Source organism: Lampris incognitus, chromosome 7 (genome assembly GCF_029633865.1).
Source record: "Lampris incognitus isolate fLamInc1 chromosome 7, fLamInc1.hap2, whole genome shotgun sequence".
Classification (NCBI taxonomy): Eukaryota; Metazoa; Chordata; class Actinopteri; order Lampriformes; family Lampridae; genus Lampris; species Lampris incognitus.
The window spans coordinates 28,732,107-28,755,129 of NC_079217.1; the positions used below are offsets into that span (position 1 = coordinate 28,732,107).

At 43.2% G+C, this 23,023-nt stretch overlaps 1 protein-coding gene across 1 annotated transcript in view; it reads left to right on the forward strand.

Moving 5' to 3' along the window:
• Positions 1–23,023, forward strand: part of LOC130115162 (solute carrier organic anion transporter family member 1C1-like) — a 173,454-nt gene that overhangs the window by 110,876 nt on the left and 39,555 nt on the right. Inside the window, exons 4-9 of the mRNA XM_056282782.1 lie at positions 68–200; positions 10,462–10,580; positions 10,661–10,807; positions 11,391–11,489; positions 12,294–12,539; positions 13,008–13,172. Of these exons, the coding sequence (XP_056138757.1) occupies positions 68–200; positions 10,462–10,580; positions 10,661–10,807; positions 11,391–11,489; positions 12,294–12,539; positions 13,008–13,172 (909 nt within the window). The remainder of the gene's footprint in view (positions 1–67; positions 201–10,461; positions 10,581–10,660; positions 10,808–11,390; positions 11,490–12,293; positions 12,540–13,007; positions 13,173–23,023) is intronic.

Here is a 23,023-nt window from a genome sequence, read left to right on the forward strand (position 1 = left end):
AGTGGGGTAACTCATTGGATCCTTAATCTAATCCCAAATGTGTTCTTTTTTCCATCCTTTCTGCCAGGTAACCTGTTGGTTATTGCTTTTGTCAGTTACTTTGGGGCGAAGCTCCATCGACCAAAGATCATTGCCATGGGCTGTGTGCTGATGTCCATTGGTACATTCATTATTGCTTTGCCTCACTTCATCATTGGACGGTGAGTGGAAAGGACCCAAGGTTCTCAATTTTTTCTTCTTTTTTTTTAGTGTATCTCAGACTCCCATTTTAGATATGAAAATAAAAGTGTATTGATATTTCAACATCTGTGCTCTTTTTAGTTCTACGGTCTTTTGAATAGTTTTAATGGGTCCTGAGGTCATTTATTTTAAGCACCACTTGTGACCACAAATATGCCAGTAGCACTCTGGCCTCTTAACACATTCCTAACAAGTGAACATAAGTTTCATGTCAGCAACAGTGCACATACATGTAGACCTGTGCATTCTTTATTCCAACTTTTATCAAATGATTGTTTACTTAAAGGATCATTCTGGTTTTCACAAATGGGTCCTGTAGATTAGTAATGATATCATTTTACTCACCAGCTTCATTGTGGAGATCTCTGACACAGGACCACTGCTAGACAGTTTTATAAAGGCATCTTGTCGTGGCCGTGGAATATGAATATGATCCTTAAACCTGTCCTTTCAACACATCAAAAAAAAAATCTATGACTTTCATAATTGCGCCAGCTGTGTAGTTTATCGATGGTTATCACTGCTGATAGTAAGAGTAAGATGGTCATTCCTGTAAGCCGAACCTGGTAGTAAAGCATTTCTCAAAGTGTGTGGCATGATGGGGGGTTGACCAGTGAGGGGAATGTGCGGAACTACTGTTTTGATGTCAGAATCTTTTTCACGGTGGAACAGTCAACAAAATGTGCTTTCATGAGACAAGAGAGTCTGTAGGTTCACAGAATGGAGAGATATTTGACAGGGAAGAAAGACAGGCGATGCTTCCAAAAAAAAAACAAGACAAAGTCCTTAGCTGATGGTAATCAACCAAAAACCAAGTTAAGAAAATATGACGAAGCCTGTCTTGCTCTTGGGTTCACAGTGAATGTGGTGGGAGATGAGGAGAGACCAGTGTGTTTTTTATGTTTGAAAACTCTGGCAGCTGATAGTATGAGACCAAACAAATTAAGACACTTGGAGACATTACACCCCTGTCATGTCAATAAGCCACTCGAGTTCTTTCAGAGAAAACTTGGTGCATACCGTCAGATTAGACAGATGCACTTTGTGAGGAGATGGGAGCTGAACATTCAGCTGTGTCGTTTCATAGCGAGTCTAGGTGGCTCTCTCGAGGTAAACTGTTGTCGCGAGTCTTTGAGCTCAGAGAGGAAATTCGGGTGTTTCTGGAGGAGGAGCGTATGCATGAAGTTGCAAGAAAGTTAATGACGAACAATTTCTGATGAAACTGGCCTATTTCAGCAATGCATTTGGAAAGCTGAATGAATTCAATCTTCAGCTTCAAGGCAGAGACAAGCACCTCCCTCACCTGGCAGACAAGATCAGTGCATTCACTCGAAAGCTTGAGATGTGGGGCAGGCGACTTGATCAAGGAAATACTGATTTCTTAGAGAATCTGAGTGAATTTGTTGAAACCAGTGATTCTGGAGCCACCACAGTGATTTCATGTCTTAAGTAGCACATCTCTTCCCTAAGAAGATTCTTTCAAAAATACTTCCCAAACAACAGTGCTCAGTATGACTGGGTGACAAATCCATTCAATGCAGCAACACCTGCTGATTTCAGCTCTGCTGAAGAGGACCAGTTCATCGAGATGACGTCTGACTCCACTCTGAGGCTGAGCTTTACAGCTCAGACACTGAGTAAATTCTGGCTTGGTGTGGACAGGGAGTATCATAGGACAGAGGGCTCTGGGCATTCTGCTTCCCTTCGCCACTTCCTATTGCTGTGAGATGGGCTTTTCTGCTGTTGCCTCACTTAAAACAAAGTACAGATCTATCTGTGCTCAACATTGAGCATGACTTGAGAGTAGTAGTGTCAAGCCTGCAACCTCATTTTGAAAAGATGTGCAGTGCAAAAAAGGCTCATTGCAGCCACTAATGCAGTGATAAGATCTGAGCTGTCACAAATTGACATGCTCATTGTTTTTCCCAAATATCTGCATTTGTTCTTTTTTTGTTGCACAGATTGAACTTTATTGTTATTGTTCTAGCAAAGCGATTTTTAAATTTTATTTCGTTTTTCTCTGACTTTGAGAAAGCATACAGGCTGATGGAGCAATCTAGTGACAAATGTCACAAAAAGAGGTTTGATAAAGTTGAAGTGGAACTTGCATTTGTTATTTGCACAAGAGAAATTACAGAAAGAAAAGTGAAAGGAATCTTCATGATCTTGATGTTATTTGAATAAAGTTAAACTTGCCCCAATTTGTCACCATTTTTTGGGGTGGGGGGTATGAAAAACATTCTTCTTACAAAGGGGGGGGGGCATGACAGAAAAAGTTTGAGAACCACTGAGGTAGTAGCTCGGCAATGCAATCAGCCATTGTTGATAATATTGGACATTTCAAGTAATAGCTTTTTTTTTCCCTTTTTGCTCCCCAAGTGGACCCAGCCAATTGACCTTTCACAAAGTACCGCCCCAGAACGGTGCTTGTCCAATCCTACCTTAGCAACGGTTTCTATGTGAGGGAGGTCTGTCAAGCTTTCAAACAGACAGCAAAATGCTGAAATGGTGTGCCTATGGGATCTGCAAATCGGATACTAGATATCTGAAAAGTTTGGAGGGGCTTTCCCCTTGCGAGACCCAAAAACACAAGAAGAAGCTCAATGTCGGCAATGGATTTTGCAGTACAGCAGACCCCATGGTCAGCTTAATCCATCCAAAATCAACAAAAATACCTTTGTCTGCTCCAAGCTAAGCTTGCTACTACCTGTTATCGATAGCTAACGTAATATTACTGTTACTTTTACCCACACAATGATTATTACCATTATCAACACATCAACGTATTACTGACTAAGAAAATAACATTATTAATGTACCTGATGAATGTAACCAGCTTAGTCTGTGGCCAGGGATACCTAATTTAATGATAGCTAGCGATAGCTAGCCCACTAACATAACTTTGTTATGCTAGTCACAGGTTAGTCAGGTTCCACCTTTCATTTCAGAGCATAAAGACCCGCAGAGAGGGTCGGCAGAGATGGTCTCTGGCCAGTCTGACCTTCCCATATCCGGCCTATCTTAAACGTGTCTCCCCCTATGTGAGCTCCAGGTGGGGACTGGCCATTCGGCAAAGTCATCCCGCCCGCGGAGGCCTCTCGTTTGCCTTATTTTGTTGAAAATACTGGTTCTGGTCTGAAGGAAAAAAAAATCATGGGCGGTTCCCCCGGCCGCAGGGCATGTCCCTGGCTGAACCTACAACCCCCAGGAGCCCATACAGAACCCCCGAAAAAGCCTGGATAAAGAAAGAACGCCATGGAGTACCTTGGCCAAAGTCAACACTATAATACGGTGGTGTTGACAATGGATTATTAAAAATATACCAATAATAGCTGAAATATTTAACTTACCCTACAGTGCAAGAGCACAATTGGTCCACAATGTGTTTCAGAATTAGTTGATGGGGTTTCTCATTCTTTGATTGCGACCGGTAAGCTTTACCCTCAATTGCGGTTGCACCCAGCAGCCCTGAGTCCACGCAAGTCAGTTTTACTTTTAATATTCTGAATGTATCCCTCCTGCATACTGTAACCCCCTTCTGCCTTTCACGAGATGATATTAAGGATGAATTACTCCAAAATACATCACTTATTTTCTCTGGGAATGCGCTGGTTTCTTCCTTTATGTTTTGGGGTTTTCCGGCTACTTCCGGGATGGTTCTGAAAAGCTTGATGGGCATAGCATCAGTAACTAAGGGGGGGCGGGACTTTGTGAAAGGTCAATTACCCCACTCTTCCGAGCCGTCCCGGTCACTGCTCCACCCCCTCTGCCGATCCAGGGAGGGCTACAGACTACCACATGCCTCCTCCAATACATGTGGAGTCGCCAGCCGCTTCTTTTCACCCGACAGTGGGGAGGATCACGCTATTCCCCTCCAGTTCCTCCTCCCCCCTGAACAGGCACCCCGACCGACCAGAGGAGGAGCTAGTGTAGTAACCAGGACACATACCCACATCTGGCTTCCCACTCACAGACACGGCCAATTGTGTCTGTAGGGGGTCCCCAACCAAGCCAGAGGTAACACAGGGATTCGACCCGGTGATCCCCATGTTGGAAGGCAATGGAAAAGACCACTACGCTACCCGGACGCCCTTCTAGTAATAGCTTTTAACTTTATTGTTTTATTTACATATCCAAACACATGGTTTGGACAGTTGGGTTGAATTGGATTTTTTTTAAACTTGTCTGATGATTTTATGGCGTTGTAAGATGCCGACAAAGTCCAACGATGGTCCCATGTTCAAGATTTGAGCAATGCCACCAGTGAGTAAAATGGTATCATAACTGATATGTACAATGGGGAAAAAATGATGAGAATAAGATCGATTTGTAAAAAAAAAAACAAAAAAAAAACAGAATTATTCTTTGAAAGTCGTGTACATTAATATCTTACCTGTGTCACTTTATTTAGCAAACCCCTCCTGGATTACAACCTTATCATAACGATGAGGTTGTGTGCCTCAGTAACCCCAAGAGCCACATTTCAGGAGCTTTTTATTCTTGGTAAGGTTATGAGAAGCCAGGCAAATAGCAATATATGAAGACTCTTGTTACAACTTGGAAAAAAAATGGAAAAAACACCTTGCCCAAATTTAAGATTGGAGGGCCTATTGCTGAAGCCAGGCGAAAGAATTGTGCAAATAGGTGAGCACTGGTGGACAGGTAATATCTGTAATATTCACACTAATATCCAATATGGTAATATCCATGCGTTGCCAGGAAAAACGACATGGGGTTGCATGTTCAGCTGCAATGCCTATAAATAAAAAAGGAACAGTCGAAGAGCAGAGGCCTGGTGGCAATGGGACCTTGACAACACAACCTCAGCAATGCAAATCAGCTCTTGTAATGTGAAATGTAAACTCTTCGGGGGAGAACAAAACTAAGCTTGTGCAGAAGGTTGAAATGTATCTGCTAGACATAGTTTGGCTCACCTCTACATTTGGGACAGGTCCTGGAACCAAACTCGCTGATATACAGTGGATGGCGACACACCACCTGAAGCTCAATCTGGACAATACAGAGCTGATGTTCCTCCAGGGGAAAGGTTGCCCACACCAAGACCTGGCCATCACCATTGACAACACCGTGATGACGCCAACTCAGACTGCGATGACTCTGGGTGTGATTCTGGACAACCAACTGTCGTTTGCTGCAAACGTTGCATCGGTTGCTCGCTCCTGCAGATTTCTCTTCTATAACATCAGGAGGATTTGCCCATTCCTCACCGACGAGATGGCACAGGTGCTCATCCAGGCTCTGGACATCTCCCGGCTGGACTACGGCAACTCCCTCCTTGCTGGCGCCCCGGCATCAGCCATCAGACCTCTGGAGCTTGTTCAGAAAACTGCAGCTCATCTGGTGTTCAACCGCTCTAAGTTCTCCCACACAACTCCCCTTCTCATGTCCCTACACTGGCTCCCAGTAGCTGCTCGCATCCAGTTTAAGACTCTGGTGCTGGCCTACAGGGCAGTGAAAGGAACAGCTCCTTCCTATCTCCAGGCCATGGTCAAGCCCTACACCCCCTTCTGACCACTTCGCTCTGCTGCCTCGGGACGCGTGGTTGCCCCGTCGCTCAGAGGTCCCTGCTGCCGATCGACCCGGTCACGGCTCTTTTCTGCCCTGGCCCCACAGTAGTGGAATGAACTCCCCACTGATGTCAAGACAGCGGAGTCGCTGCCCATCTTTCGGCACAGGTTGAAAACTCACCTCTTTACTACCCTGTTACTTGCTCGTAGCATTTATTGTATTCACTCATTTAAAAAAAAAACTCTTTTCTCGCGCTTTTACTTTAGCACTGGTTTTGCTCTTAGATGCTTGTTTAGAGAGAAGATGCACTTGTGACCTCTGATGACTTGTAGTTCTCCTGATTTCCTGCGTTAAATGCACTTACTGTAAGTTGCTTTGGATGAAAGTGTTGGCTAAATGACTGTAATGTAATGTAATATCTCCCACCTCAGGAGTTGTCAAGGGTGAGGGAATTTGGAGGAGTTATTAGACGACTGTTCCAACAAAATGCACTGCTGTTCAAAAGGACTTCACCTCTCACCCCTGAGCTTTTACAGCATCCCAGAGGCACTTGGGTACATGGAGTCTGTTTAAAACCTCTGTCATTGAAGCAGCTGCCTAGAGCTGAGGTCAGAAGGAGCTGCCAGGAACTGTGAATGCCCTATATTATGTGGGAGGTGCTGTGGAAGTATGGTCTACTGGAGCCATTGTTGTACGCAATTTGGTCCTGAATGTTTGTTGTGAGAGTTCATAAGACTTTACTCTCACATGTACACTGGAGTGAAGGTAGCATCACCAAGTATGTGCCCAAATTACTCCTGGTGGCTTTTTAATTCAGAGGTGGAGGGAGCAGCCCTCCCAAGTCTCAGTTGGAGAACCTTAGGTGTCTCAAGGTCTTAATCATACATGAGATAGAAAGATAGGAGGGAGAAGAGGATAAGAGATGTGTGTGTTTGTGTGTGTGTGTGTGTGTGTGTGTGTGTGTGTGTGTTAGGGGGTGCAGCAGCTGCAAGGGTTCTTTTTGATAGAGTAAGGACTTCGGCAATCAGAGACGACCTCAGAAAAGAGTTGCTGCCCCTCAAAACTAAAAAGAGGTGGTGAGGTTGGTAATATACCTGGTTGTAATGTCAGATACCACATATCTCACATTTGGGCTGGAAAACACCTGAGAGACCCCAAAAACAGGTCATATAAAGGCAAGTGATATGCTTAAAAACATCATAATAATCCATATCCATATAAAAGACATCCAAATAATCTAATATAAAAAAAAACCTCCTGAAATTTCAAAATTTAACTACAGGTATGAGATTATTGTCAAATTGTGTCAATATAAGATAAACCTTTTATTAGTCCCCAGAGGGAAATGCAGGTGTAATAGCAGCAATGGCAATGAGAGTGAAACACAGGATTGGTACAGGTAAAAGTAAGAATAAGATTAAGAGTTCAGAACCAAACTAAGATAATAAGAATAAAAATGTAGATAAAGATAAAATAAAACACTGAGCTGCTGGCCTTAGATATCTGCACAGGATCTATATATGTACAGTCTATGAAATATAAATAAGTACATATGTACAGTCCATCAACAAATAGTCTCAGTCCATCAATCTTACTCTATCAATAAATATAAATATACTTATGTACTAATATGAATGAATATATGAATGTACAGTGGTGCTTGAAAGTTTGTGAACCCTTTAGAATTTTCTATATTTCTGCATAAATATGACCTAAAACATCATCAGATTTTCACACAAGTCCTAAAAGTAGATAAAGAGAACCCAGTTAAACAAATGAGACAAAAATATTATACTTGGTCATTTATTTATTGAGGAAAATGATCCAATATTACATATCTGTGAGTGGCAAAAGTATGTGAACCTCTGGGATTGTCAGTTAATTTGAAGGTAAAATTAGAGTCAGGTGTTTTCAATCAATGGGATGACAATCAGGTGTGATTGGGCATCATGTTTTATTTAAAGAACAGGGATCTATCAAAATCTGATCTTCACAACACATATTTGTAGAAGTGTATCATGGCAAGAACAAAGGAAATTTCTGAGGACCTCAGAAAAAGCGTTATTGATGCTCATCAGGGTGGAAAATGTTACAAAACCATCTCTAAAGAGTTTGGACTCCACCAATCCACAGTCAGACAGTTTGTGTACAAATGGAGGAAATGTATGATCATTATTACCCTCCCCCGGTGTGGTCGACCATCAAAGATCACTCTAAGAGCAAGGCGTGTAATAGTCGGCCAGGTCACAAAGGAACCCAGGGTAACTTCTAAGCAACTAAAGGCCTCTCTCACATTGGCTAATGTTAATGCTCATGAGTCCACCATCAGGAGAACACTGAACAACAATGGTGTGCATGGGCAGGTTTGCAAGGAGAAAGCCACTGCTCTCCAAAAAAAACATTGCTGCCCATCACGTGGACAAGCTAGAAGGCTATTGGAAAAAAAATTTGTGGATGGATGAGACCAAAATAGAACTTTTTTGTTTAAATGAGAAGTGTTGCATTTGGAGAAAAGAAAACACTGCATTCCAGCATAAGAACCTTATCCCATCTGTAAAACATGGTGGTGGTAGTATCACGGTTTGGGCCTGTTCTGTTGCATCTGAGCCAGGATGGCATGCCACCATTGATGGAACAATGAATTATGAATTATACCAGCAAATTCCTAAGCAAAATGTCAGGACATCTGTCTGTGAACTGAATCTCAAGAGAACGTAGGTCATGCAGCAAGACAACAACCCTAAGCACACAAGTCGTTCTACCAAAGAATGGTTAAAGAAGAATAAAGTTAATGTTTTGGAATGGCCAAGTCAAAGTCCTGACCTTAATCCAATCGAAATGTTGTGGAAGGACCTGAAGTGAGCAGTTCATGTGAGGAAACCCACCAACATCCCAGAGTTGAAGCTGTTGTGTACGGAGGAATGGGCTAAAATTCTTCCAAGCCGATGTGCAGGATGTTTAGTTGCAGTTATTGCTGCACAAGGGTGGTCACAACAGATACTGAAAGTAAAGGTTCACATACTTTTGCCACTCACAGATATGTAATATTGGATCATTTTCCTCAATAAATAAATGACCAAGTACAAGAGTTTTGTCTCATTTGTTTAATTGGGTTCTTTTTATCTACTTTTAGGACTTGTGTGAAAATCTGATGATGTTTTAGGTCATATTTACGCAGAAATATAGACAATTCTAAAGAGTTCACAAACTTTAAAACACCACTGTATGAATGAATGAATATATGAGTCCATGTGCAAGTGCGCCTGAATCCATGCCGGATTCAGTAGTTAAAAGTCAAAAGTAAGTAACAGACAGTGCAGGTCTGAAAGTTCTCAAAGGATTGCCAAGGCACTTTGTGGTGTTTCAAGGAAGGATGAGTCTGTGGCTGAATCTCATCTCATCTCATCATCAGCTGCTTCTCCGTGGTCGGGTCGCGGTGGCAGCAAGCTAAGTAGGGCACTCCAGATGTCCCTCTCCCCAGCAACACCCTCCAGCTCCTCCTGGGGGATCCCAAGATGTTCCCAGGCCAGATTGGACATATAGTCCCTCCAGTGAGTTCTGGGTCTACCCTGGGGTCTCCTCCCAGTTGGATGTGCCCGGAAAACCTCCCAAAGGAAGGCGCCCAGGAGGCATCCTAATCAGATGCCTGAACCACCTCAACTGGCTCCTTTCGACACGATTATTTGTTAGCTCATCATAGGAGGGATGGGAGGGGTTCTCCAGGATAGTGTCCAGCTTCCTCCTCATCCTCTCCTTCGCAGCCAACTCCAGATTGTCCAGTTAAGCTCCAACTACACAGCTAGCCATCCTCACCAGCTTGTTCAGTTTATTGACATCCCTTGTCTTGATGTTACCCCCCCCCCCCAACATACCACAGCAAAGAAGAGGACACTAGCTACTACAGACTGGTAAAACATCTGCAGCAGCCTATTGCACACAGATGTATAACCAGTCTGTAGTAGCCAGTGTCCTCTTCTATGCTGAGATACTATATGAGAGCACCTATAATATGTCTTTTTCTAGAAAGAGACACACATATTTTGGAAATTATAATCATATTAAAATTATCAAATATAAAGAAATGACCCAGTCTTGCAGATATGGTTTCAGGTGGAATTTTCTTTTTTTTTTTTTTTTTTTTTTTGCAGTTTATGCCATGAAATTAAGTAAACTGGTGGCAGCGCCTTGGTCAAATTTATGATGTAATGACATTTACAGCTAAGTGTTAACAAAATAGCCATCCATCATCACCATTCATTGATTCACATGTGCTGTAGTTCAAATGTATATTGTATATATGATGGTAGTATGGCTTTTAGGTAATTGCAGTTGAATATTGCCAACCTAATTTTTTGTTTTTTGTCTTTGGACACCATTAAATATGAGTGATATTAGCTGGCCTGAATAAAATCAACTTGGTAGAGACCTTAGCCCTACTTGCCAAATACCATGCACTTGGCATTGTTTTCATCAGGTAAATGCCTTTTTGCTCAACAAATCTTTACGTTTTATATAAAAGCCAGCTATCCATAGACGCTCAATTAATTATAGCTGAAGGAGATAATTTCCGTTTCTTTCAGACATGTTACTGAGGAGCTCCTTCTAGTAAAATATAAATGTATCCCAACAGAGTGAACAATTTGTACCTCCACTCACATGGTTTTAACCCTTACTCTGGTCTCATGTACACAGGTATGAGTTTGAAACATCAGTGCATTGGGCTATCAATTCAACCAAGAACCTTGCTCCATGTTCACTAGGCTCACCGGCCCTGTCCCAAGGCAGTGAGCCACCTGCAGTGCCAGGCATTGGTATGTACATGCACATACACACATTTTAATCACAGATATTTAAGTGGAAAGTGATATGAAACTTCTCTTTCAACCTTCAGGTTGTGAGGGAGAGTCCAACTTGTCCATGTGGATCTATGTGCTTTTGGGGAATGTCCTACGAGGCATTGGAGAAACACCTGTTCAGCCTTTGGGGATCTCTTATATTGATGATTTTGCTAGCGAGGAGAATGCAGCGCTCTATGTCAGTAAGGAAAACATAATCTGGAAATGTGGATTCACTGACACCATGTTTTCATTGATGAGAATCATTTCAAGTAAGAGTTTAGCAGATACCTCGGAATGAACTGATGCATCACTGTAATTAGCCAACATAGTAGTCACCATGCTTAGCCTTTGAGCTTCTAAATGGCTTGGTAGAGCTGGTTGTAGCCCAGAGATGTATGTCATGTGACCAGAGGAATGCTGGTTTATGCCCCATTTGCATCACAATGTGGTAATAATCTGGACAGGGCCACTCTCCCCACAAACTCAAACAACAATGAGCCCTTTAGCAAGGCACTTAATTCCTACTGTGCCAAATGGCAGAAGACCTGTTTCTACTCAGCAGTACTAAGGTACAAACTGTGTCGCTATATGTGTGTGTGTGTGTGTGTGTGTGTGTGTGTGTGTGTGTGTGTGTTTGTGGCACACAAAGCACGCACACATGTACACACACTTGTGTGCCTCGGTGTGTGATTGTGTGCTTGAGCTTTTGTTTTAAAATACGTGGGTTGATGTACGACTTTTGTGTCTTTGTTTGGCTCTGTGGGTGCATATTTTATACTCTAGGTTGCGTGCAGACCATATCGGTCATTGGCCCTGTGTTTGGCTACCTGTTGGGTTCCTTATGTGCCAAAATCTATGTGGACATTGGATTTGTAAACATGGGTGAGTTTGCCTATGGCAAATAGTGCATGTCTGTGAATTCTCATGGCAACACCGGTTGCTTTTGAAAATTTGCTACAGTCTAGACTACTTACACTTCATCCTAGACTGACAAGGTAACCAAGTTCATTTGACTGGATTTTGGAACTGATTTAAACATGATGTAACACACGATAACGTTGTATCATCTTTTCAACACAAGATAACGTCATCATGCGTTACATCATGTTCAGGCCTATCCATCGTTGAAATTTTGTTTACCTTCAGCAGCATTAAGGACACCACTTTCCAGCTTCAGCCTTATACTGTCTTTACATTTAAGACCCTTTTACATGATATCAGAAAGTTATTAAATGGCAAAGAAGCCATTTGTTATCACCCAGGTCAGACTGAACAGCTTCTTGTCAATCCTGCATCCTCACATATTTGAGAGCATAGCAACGACGGGGTTAGTACAAGAGGTCTAGGCCTATCTGATGACCTCTGCTTTTGAAAAACTAAGTTTCTGCTCACTGTATAATGTTTGCAATGTATTGATGTTAAATGCTATGCTGCAGTAATCAATCATATGCTTTCAACATCATAGTTAATGTTTGTCTACCAGTATCTCTGAAGGTATATACTATGGGCTCAAAGATATACTTAAGCTATTAAAGACATTAAAACGAATTACCATATGTACACTAATATCAGTACTATTTGTATCCATGCCATTATGAAAACATCTTGTAGTTGTCGAAAATGTGGACGCAAATTGGCTAACCCCACCCCATTTCTCACACAAACACCCCTTTATCCCCTTCACAGCAACCATTACCATCACCCCGGCTGATGCCCGCTGGGTAGGGGCTTGGTGGCTAGGCTACCTCATAGCTGGGGTTATCACCCTGTTTGCTGCCATCCCATTCTGGTTTTTACCTCGATCTCTGCCCATATCAAAGCACCCGAGCCCGGTACAGTGCACACCAGAACGGACAAGTTTCCTCAAGGACTCCCCCCCTTTTGAACACAAGTATTCGGCAGAGCCTACCAGCTTCCTAGAGATGGCCAAAGGTATAAATAATTGGAGAGGTATAATCAGTTGAAATAAAAGTTAGCACACTTTCAAATACAAATTCACTGGCGAGGTGTTGTAGTTGCTGAAAATGTGATGACTTTAAATGTAATAGTTTTTCTGGATTCCCAACAGCCATCTCCTGATGTTGTTTGTGCTCAGTAATACTGCTGGAGCTGTAAGGACAAGAGTAATGACTCATCTGTTGGTGGATTTTCCCTTCAAGTTGCTCAGATTTAGAAACTGCAGTTTTCTGGCAGTGGATGCATTTTGCTAACTTAAATTTAATACCAGAGTCCCAAGGCAATATTGGCTTTTCCTTGATGCACCATTTGCTTAAGAAATTTAGCAAACTTTATAGCACAAAGTGTGTTCTTTCACGATACAACAAACAAACTGCATATATTCAGCAATTCAGGGAGGTTTGCACTTCTACCTAAAATTATGCTATCCCAATCCTTTCACAGACTTTATTCCAACCCTGCGGACTCTGCTGGGAAACCCTGTGTACTTCATCTACTTGTGTGTGACCATCATCCAGCTCAACTCCCTCATTGGTATGGTCACCTACAAGCCCAAGTACATCGAGCAGCACTTTGGACAGTCTGCCTCAAAGGCCAACTTTTTGATGGGTATGTCAGCATAAATGTAGCAATAACTTACATAATATCTCAAATGGACACAACCTGGTACATTAACATAAATGACCCTTTTGGTCGCAATGCATTGATCGTGTCTTGCCCTCTGCAATAAAGGCCTCTAAATTTACCTGAGATGGAGTGCCTTGCTATTGCTTTTTTGCATTGGATATGTACTCACATCTCTGAAACAGCACCCACCAGGTTAAAAATGCATGCGGTGCTGCTTTCTCATCAAGTCTGGCAAATTAACACTTAGCCTACAAACCTGAGAATGAGTTTGTGTTCTCTTTAATGTTTTCAGGAGAGCAGGAGCAAATCTACAAAATGATCACATTTTTAAATAATGAGTATGATGATGATGATGACGCAAAATTTTAGATGTTATTCTGCTACCAAAAAAATCCTGAGAAAATAGTGTTTTTGTTCCCAAAGTAGTTGCAAGCTAATCATACAAGGACAACAAGACTATCTTGTAGTGCTATACTGCCCCCCATACTTTACATTACTAATGAGTTTCTAATGTGTGAAAAGAACTCTGTAAGCTCTATACTTGGTTTTATGATAATTATTGCAGGACATCTAAACAAACTAAACAGTAGAACAACTCTCATCAGAGCTAAGTCTGCATTTAAACTTTATTTTAAAAGAAATAAATTATATCATAGTACTCAAGCAAGTTAGGGATGTTGACACTCCCAAAATTATAACGCCTAAAAATGCACAATAAAGTATTTGATTAAATAATTGTAGGGATAACTTTACATCTCTTCGGTATAAAATTCATTTATTAATTAATGCTTTATCCATTTAAGTCAGTTCAGAGTTGTGGGGGGCTAAAATCTGGGTAAGTGCATGGAAGTTCACTGGAAGGGTCAGCAGTCCACAAGATTGTAGCGACTACACACACAATCATACTTCCATTATATCCAAGGATGTTTAAGAGACTAGTTGACCAAAGAGATATCCCTTTGAACAGTCGATGTCCATGCATAATAAATCCTATTGCTTAAGCCACAGACACACACACAAAACCAAATGCAATATCCCCTTCCTGGGCAAAAACCTGAAACAGTTCTGCTTCCTCAACCTCAGGAAGTCACCTGTGACCTGTGAAATGTCCATTATCTCTCAGGGTTTGAATAATGGCCATCCAAAATTGTACACTTTTTACATAGGACCCCCCCACCATGGCTCTCTATCCATTGATTTGCCGTAGTGCATCCGTAAATGAAGCTTCCTTCCCCTACATAATTGTCTAAATGATTTCTATGCAGGAACAGCTGCATTTCCCTGACATGCCCATTTTCCATACCTGGGTCGGCCCACAACCACTATGGACAGCCTCCAGTGCGCCTCACTGTGCTTATGAAGTAGTCAGTGATTACCTTGTGATCACTTCTTCTTCTTTCTTCTTCTTCATCTTCTTCTTCTTTCGGCTTGTTCCCTGTTTCCCAGGGGTCGCCACAGCGGATTTGATAGTTTCCATCGGTACCCTGTTAGAGCACAGCACTGATGGCGGTCTTGTCAGTCCACATAATGATTTGGCAAAATTTTATATTGGATGTCCTTCCTGACACAACCACTAACCCTATGGATGGGGGCACAGGTAAAACACTGGATGCCATCCCAGTATTCATGGACTTGCGCCCATGCCTGTCGCCATTACCTTGGGATCACTGTTAGTGATGACTAAATCCTTCAATGCAGCCATTAGTAACTGCAATGCCATATGGCTTTAGTTTATCATATGAATGAATCCATATGCCATAAAGCGTTGGGGTCTCTGCTGCTGTACTGTTGACGTTGGAGATGCTGTGCTCGCCGGAGTTGCACTCCTTCTGGATCCAAAATGTTGATTACCGATATCGTTGTTTCTTCATAAATTATGAAACCCCTTTAAATAGCACGCAGATGTTACTAATGAAAGCCTTGCAATCGACCACTACCAGCCATTTCCTCCTCCACATGAGGCAATTTCCTCCAAGTCCATGTGGTTCTTTCTTCGCAACAGACAGTGTCTTGCACAATCTTTTCAAAGTCCTGATACTTATGATAATGTGGTGCTGATGTGCAAAAAGATTAAGATTGAGTATTTTGTTATTTGTGAAACCTTTACTAAAGTATAACTTTACATGATGCTCCATGTTCCTCATTTTAACATAGATGGCAGGCTGCTCTTCTCCCCGCTAACATAATGTAAAATTCCGACTTTATTCTCTTAATGTTGACTTTTTTTCTCGTAAAATTACGGCTTCATTCTCATAATCTTACAACCTTATTCTTGAACTCTCAGAATGTTTTGTCCCTCAGTGTGGCCCTAATACGCCGTCGTACAATCGACTTGGGTGCTATGCAAATTTTTTATAATGGCAGGAAAAATAATGGTTTTTCTTTTTCCGTGTGTGCATGTATCCATCCACTGCTAATCCCGCATACTACTGGACCTGTCAGCCTCATAATTTTTGTGCACAGTTATGACTATTTGATCAAGGATCTCTTATTGTTGCGGTGATTAAAAATCATTTAAAAACGTGTTTTATATTGCAAATTAGTTCTAACTCGTCAGCTGGCTTTTCACCTAAGTCTGAGCACCAGAGAACGGGAGAAGTAATATATTGTGTGCGCTCATGTTGTGACATTCTAGCCTTGGGCTTCCATAGTTACTGATGACATTGAGCAATGCTTGTATTCACGCGGTCGCAGATCTGTCCTGGTCTGTATAAAGAATTCAAAGATTCGTTGTCATATCACTTTCATCTTCAATGGTCCTCTCTCCAAACTCCAACCAAAGCAGCAAGTAGGCTGGCTAGGTACGTGGATTGGCGAGCAAGGTAGAGAAATCTGCAAGACATTAGCATGGGAGGAAGGTGAAGTGGATCCATCTAAGAGCTAAGGTATTGGAAAAGTTTGCAAGTTATATCAGACCTAGGAACAATATAAAAATTGCCAGACATTTCAAACAAAGAAAACAAGGACAGAGTGAAAGTTTTAATAATTTTGTGAAGGACTTGAAATTAATTCTTGTGGACTGTGAATATGTATACCCAGAAGACATGCTAATTGATGCTATCATTGCGGGAGTGAGAGAAGTTAGTCCAGGAAAGGCTATTAAGCAAAGGGGAAGTGCTTACATTAGCTATTGAAAACCCTCAACAAAATAATCCAGTGATTCAAGTAAATTCTTGTAAATTAAAGAATATATACACTCACTGGCCACTTTATTAGGTACACCTTGCTAGTACCGGGTTGGACCCCCTTTTGCCTTCAGAACTGCCTTAATCCTTTGTGGCATAGATTCAACAAGGTACTGGAAACATTCCTCAGAGAGTTTGGTCCATATTGACATGATAGCATCACGCAGTTGCTGCAAATTTGTTGGCTGCACATCCATGATGCGAATCTCCCGGTCCACCACATCCCAAAGGTGCTCTATTGGATTGAGATCTGGTGACTGTGGAGGCCATTTGAGTACAGTGAACTCATTGTCATGTTCAAGAAACCTGTCTGAGATGATTCGAGCTTTATGACATGGCGCGTTATCCTGCTGGAAGTAGGCATCAGAAGATGGGAACACTGTGGTCATAAAGGGATGGACATGGTCAGCAACAATACTCAGGTAGGCTGTGGCGTTGACACAATGCTCAATTGGTACTAAGGGGCCCAAAGTGTGCCAAGAAAATATCCCCCACACCATTACACCACCACCACCAGCCTGAACCGTTGATACAAGGCTGGATGGATCCATGCTTTCATGTTGTTGATGCCAAATTCTGACCCTACCATCCGAATGTCGCAGCAGAAATCGAGACTCATCAGACCAGGCAACGTTTTTCCAATCTTCTATTGTCCAATTTTGGTGAGCCTGTGCGAATTGTAGCCTCAGTTTCCTGTTCTTAGCTGACAGGAGTGGCACCCGGTGTGGTCTTCTGCTGCTGTAGCCCATCTGCCTCAAGCTTCGACGTGTTGTGCGTTCGGAGATGCTCTTCTGCATACCTCGGTTGTAATGAGTGGTTATTTGAGTTACTGTTGCCTTTCTATCAGCTCGAACCAGTCTGGCCATTCTCCTCTGACCTCTGGCATCAACAAGGCATTTTCGCCCACAGAACTGCCACTCACTGGATATTTTCTCTTTTTCGGACCTTTCTCTGTAAACCCTAGAGATGGTTGTGCGTGGAAATCCCAGTAGATCAGCAGTTTCTGAAATACTCAGACCAGCCCGTCTGGCACCAATAACCATGCCACGTTCAAAGTCACTTAAATCACCTTTCTTCCCCATTCTGATGCTCGGTTTGAACTGCAGCAGATCGTCTTGACCATGTCTACATGCCTAAATGCATTGAGTTGCTGCCATGTGATTGGCTGATTAGAAATTTGCATTAACGAGCAGTTGGACAGGTGTGCCTAATAAAGTGGCCGGTGAGTGTATATCCACATTGTTCCTCCTGGGTCCGAGGTTCGACAATCAGTCGGAGCCTCCTTTGCAGCACCATAGAGTAGACTTTCCCAGGGAGTCAGAGCAATGTGATGCCCCGTTAATTGGAGCACACCCTCCGGTCCCCCTCTTTAAATATGGGAACCACCACCCCAGTCTGACACTCCACAGGTACTGTCCCCGACCTCCACGTGACACTGAAGAGGCATGTCAACCAAGACAGCCCAGCAATGTCCAGAGCCTTCAGCATCTAGGGATGAATCTCATCCACACCCGGCACCTTGCCACCAAGGAGCTGTTTAACTACCTCAGAGACCTCTGCCAGGGATATGGGTGGGGCTTCCCCTGAGTCTTCAGACTCTACCTCCTCCACTGTGGACGTGTTAGCCGGGTTCAGGAGTTCCTCAAAGTGTTCTTTCCACCGCTCGACAACATCCCCAGTCCGGGTCAACAGTTCCCCTCCCTAGCTAAACATAGCCTGAGTCAAGCCCTGCTTCCCCTTCCTGAGTCACTGGATGGTTTGCCAGAACTTCCATGGCTAACTGAAAGTCCTCCTCCATAGCATCGCTGAACTCTTGCCAAACCCGAGTTTTTGCTTGCGCGACCACAAAAGCCGCAGCCCCTCTGGCCTCCCAGTACCTGTCTGCTGCTTCAGGAGACCCCTGGGCTAACCAAGCCCGAAAGGCCTCCTTCTTCAGCCTGACGGCTTCCCTCACTACTGGTGTCCAATAGCGGGTTCTTAGGTTGCCGCCTCCACAGGCAACAATGACCTTATGACCACAGCTCCTGCCTACCGCATCGGCAATAGAGGCTTTAAACATGGCCCACTTGGACTCCATGTCCCTCGCTGCCCTCGGGATACACAAGAACTTCTTCCAGAGGTGGGAGTCGAAGACCTCACTGACAGGGGCCTCTGCCAGACGGTCCCAATTCACTCTCACTACACATTTGGATTTGCCAGGTCTTTCTGGCAGCCTTCCCCGCCATCTGATCCAACTCACCACCAGGTGGTGATCAGTTGACAGCTCTGTTCCTCTCTGGCCGTGGAACAACAGACCAACTCTTTACCCTTGCGGAAGTGCTGAGGGGGACATGGGAGTTTGACCAGCCAGTCTACATGTGTTTTGTGGACTTGGAGAAGGCTTACAACCGTGTACCCCAGGGCACTCTGTGGGGGGGGGTACTGCGGAAGTATGGGGTACCGGGGCCATTGCTACAAGCCATTCGGTCCTTGTATAATCAAAGTGAGAGCTGTATCCGCATTCTTGGCACAAAGTCAAACATGAAACATGTTTTCGGTGGGTGTTGGACTCTGCCAAGGTTGTTCCTTGTCTCCGATTCTGTTTGTGATATTCATGGACAGGATATCAAGGTGCAGCCAAGGTGAGGAGGGTGTCCATTTTGGGAACCTCAGAATTGCACCTCTGGCTGCACATCGGCAAAGGCGGCCGATGGCTCGAGAACAGGCTGCACGTCAGCAAAGGTGGCCGACGACTCGAGAACAGGATGCACGTCGGCAAAGACGGCTGACAGGTTGGGAACAGGCTGCACGTCAGCAAAGACAGCAGACGGCTCGGGAACAGGCTGGACGTCGGCAGGCACTGGCTGACCACTCTAGAACAGGAAGGGGCTAGGCCGCTGAGACTCTAGGACGCTGGGCAGCTGAGACTCTGGGACGCTGGGCAGCTGAGACTCGGGGGCGCTGGGCAGCTGAGACTCGAAGGCACTGGGCAACCAAGACTCGGGGGCGCTGGGCTGCCGAGACTTTGGGGCGCTGGGCAGCAATGACATTGGGGCAACATGGGAGGCCGAGATGCCGGGCTTGGAAGGATCAGGTTGTGGTTGTGGTTAGAAGTGCCTACTACTGTCCTTCCCACTAGCTCCCCTCACCGGCCTCATCTGTCATTATCCCTCTCACCCAGCAATTTTCCCATACAGAACATTATTAGGGACAGGGCATCCCATCCACATAACTCCTGTTGTGTGTGCTTTGGGAATCTCTGCTGGCTGCCTTGTGCCTCTGCCTGTTCTGCTGCTGTTCTGCCTCACCAATCATGATGGCTCTGATCAATGCTTGGTCTATTGCAAACAAGTCATTTGTCCTGAATGATTTCTTTTGCAGGGAAAATATGGACTTTATGTTCCTGACTGCAACATGGCAGCACCTAATTGAACTTTGTCCCGCAGACTGCTCTTTTATCAGCACACCCCGGCTGACGGGTCATGGTGGTGGACTTGCTGTAGGTTTTAGGAACAAGTTCACATGCCGAATGGTGTAAGCATTGAGTCTTACTGTTATTTTGAATTGCAAATGTCTAGAGTCAGTCGGCTAAACCTTATTTATTGTATTTTAATTTACCGAAGACCAGGCCCACTCTGCTCCTCCATATCAGATTTAACTGAATTTTTATTCAATTCAATTCAATTCAATTCATTGTCATTAAAAAAAATACATGTTAAAAAAGAAATGAGGACTGTGGCTTCACCAAACAGTGCAAAACAGACACAGACAAACACAGCAAACACAGTATAAGATATACACACATGAAGACCAAAAGCTAAAAATAAGTTAAAAAGCCAAGAGTACAAAATATTTCAAAATATCTACAGACATTCAGTGGGTAGCCAGGTTCAGGTGGGCAACAGCTTGTGAAAAGAAGCTGTTTTTGAGCCTGGTAGTGTGGGTTCTGAGGCTCCTGTAGCACCTCCCAGAGTGCAGAGGGGAGAACAGTCCATACTACTATAAAGCTGGACAGTCTTAATGGCTGGGGATTTTAATCTTCATGTTGATGATACTATGTCAAATATTGCCTCTGAATTTATTAGTCTCACCGAGTCCTTTGATTTTTATGCAACACGTATCTGGCTCTACACACATGAGAGGGCACACTTTGGGACCTTGTTTTTACACATGGAGTGGATTTTGAACTTGAACTACTTGTCAGTGATCATAAAGGTATTTTATTTGATATATGTTTTAAATTGGAGTCTCAGCCTCCCCTGCATGAGACACACCCGTTTCATAAACAAGGTTGCAGCTGTTAATTTCTCTATGTTGTTTGTCAGCAATATTGTTTTAACGGATAGCAATGTGAAGACTTTAGTTCAATCTTTTGACAATCACTGTTCCTCGGTGCTGGATAAAGTGGCTCTTCTCAAACCAGGAAAGATCGCCTCCATAAATTCATCCCCATGGATAAATGAAACTATCTGGAGTTTTAGGTGCAAATGTCAGATGACCAGGTGCTTGTGGAAAGTCACAAAGCTTGAAGTACACAGGTTGCATCTCAAAAAACTTGTGAGTATCCTCAATGACATGTTGAAGGTTGAGAGAGATCTTATTTCTCTAATCTAATATCTTCCTGTAAGAGAAATCCCAATGTCCTGTTTGATGCAATAAACAATATTGTCTCTGTAGGCACTCCACAGTTGCCAATTATCTCTAACAGCAACTGCAATAACCTTAAATATTTTATAGATAAGGTTGTAAATGTTAGGGCAAACATCTCACCCTCATCCAGTCCACTTACTAGTGGTTTCTCCAACCCATCCATCTTAGATTCCTTCCTTTTTTCCTGCTTCTATAGATGATATTACAAACTTGTTAGGAAAAATGAAACCCTCTTCAAGCCCAAAAGATGTCCTACCAACCTCTCTATTCCTAAAGGTTTTCAATCTCATTGGTCCCTGTTTAGTTAATATTTTAAACTGCTCTCTTTGATCAAGGTGTGTCTCCAGCTAGTTTAAGCAGGCTATTGGTCAAGAAACCAAACCTAGACCCCTCCCTGCCAGACAATTATAGACATATTTTTAAACTTCCTTTATTTTCTAAAAGTTTAGAAAAGATTGTAGAAAAGAAACTTGTCCAAGCTCTAGATTTGCACAGGGTGTTCGACAAATTTCAACTTGGCCTTTGTGAACTACCCTCCACTGAAATTGCCCTCCTTAAGGTTTCAAATTACGTTTTAAGAGCTGCAGTTGCTGGACTGTGTTCGGTTTTGGTTTTACTTAACCATAGTGCACCATTCGATACTGTTGACAACCACACATTAATCAATAGATTAAGGCACCTGATGGGCATTTCTGGGACTGCATTGGAGTGGTTCTCCTCCTACCTTACAGATAAGACTCTCTCAGTCCCCGTAGGTGAATTTGTTGGACACTTCCGCTTTATCATGTGATGTCCACCGGGGATCGATCTTGGGGCCTATTTTATTCTCGCTGTAGATGCTTCCTCTAGGACAGATTCAGTGGTTTCAGTGACATCTTCTATCATTTGTATGCTGATGACATCCAGTTATTTTTCTCATTCAAATCTGATGAGCTTGATAGACTTTCTGTAGTGAAAAATTGTTTAAATACAATTAAGAACTGGATGGCAAATAATTTTCTGCTGTTAAATGCAGATAAAACTGGAGGGTTGATTATTGCTCCTGATAACCTTCACTCAGTGATCAGGCAGAACCTCGGTGCCTTATCCTCATCTTCTCGGTCTAGTCTAAATAGTCTTGGTGTGATTTTTTTACTAATCCGTGAGTTTTGATGCTCATATTAGGATGCTGACTTGATCATGTTTCTTTCCCTTAAGAAACATACCCAAACCCAGGTCTGTTGTGTCAAGGGCTAAAATATAGATGCTAATACATGCTTTTATCTCATCACGTTTAAACTATTGAAATTCTCTTTTTACCTGCCTTAATAAATCTCCCTTGGACCATTCACAAACTGTCCAAAGTGCTGCTGCTAGGCTTTTGATGTGATCCAACAGATGGTCACACATTACACCCATTTTAACCTCTGCACTGGCTTCCTGTTAATCTTAGAATTCATAATTAATTTTAAAATATTGGTGCTCACTTATAGAACCCTACATGGCGAGGCTCCCCATTGCATAATGGACCTTCTGCACCCCCACACCACAAGCTGAGCTCTTAGATCCTCTAACCAAGGTCTTCTAAGTGTCCCTTGGACATGTTTTAAGAATCGGGGACATTGTGCTTTCCTACTTTCATTTTGGTTTCTTTGCTTGTAAAAATCATTTCAGGTAGATTGCGCACATGCTGAAGTTGTGAATCAGATCACAACTTCTCTCTCTCTCTCTCTAACGCCTCTCTGTCTTAACTGTATCACACTCCTATTCTGCTCGCCATCTCGTCTGCGCAATTTCACACAGCTGTTCTCTCACAACCACCTCCTCTTTCCAGCTTACACATACACTTGCTTGCTTGCTGGTTGTCCATCGTGCCCGATGATGACCATCTTCTTCTATTTGTGGGTCCTTTGGTGGCTGAATAGTCCGATCCTGGATGCACAGTTGCGGTTGCAGACCGGGCATGTAAAAGTGGTGCTGGAGGGGGTAGTGGTAGCTTTGCGAGCATGCCTCTTTGCACGCTTTGCTACACGGTGTTGT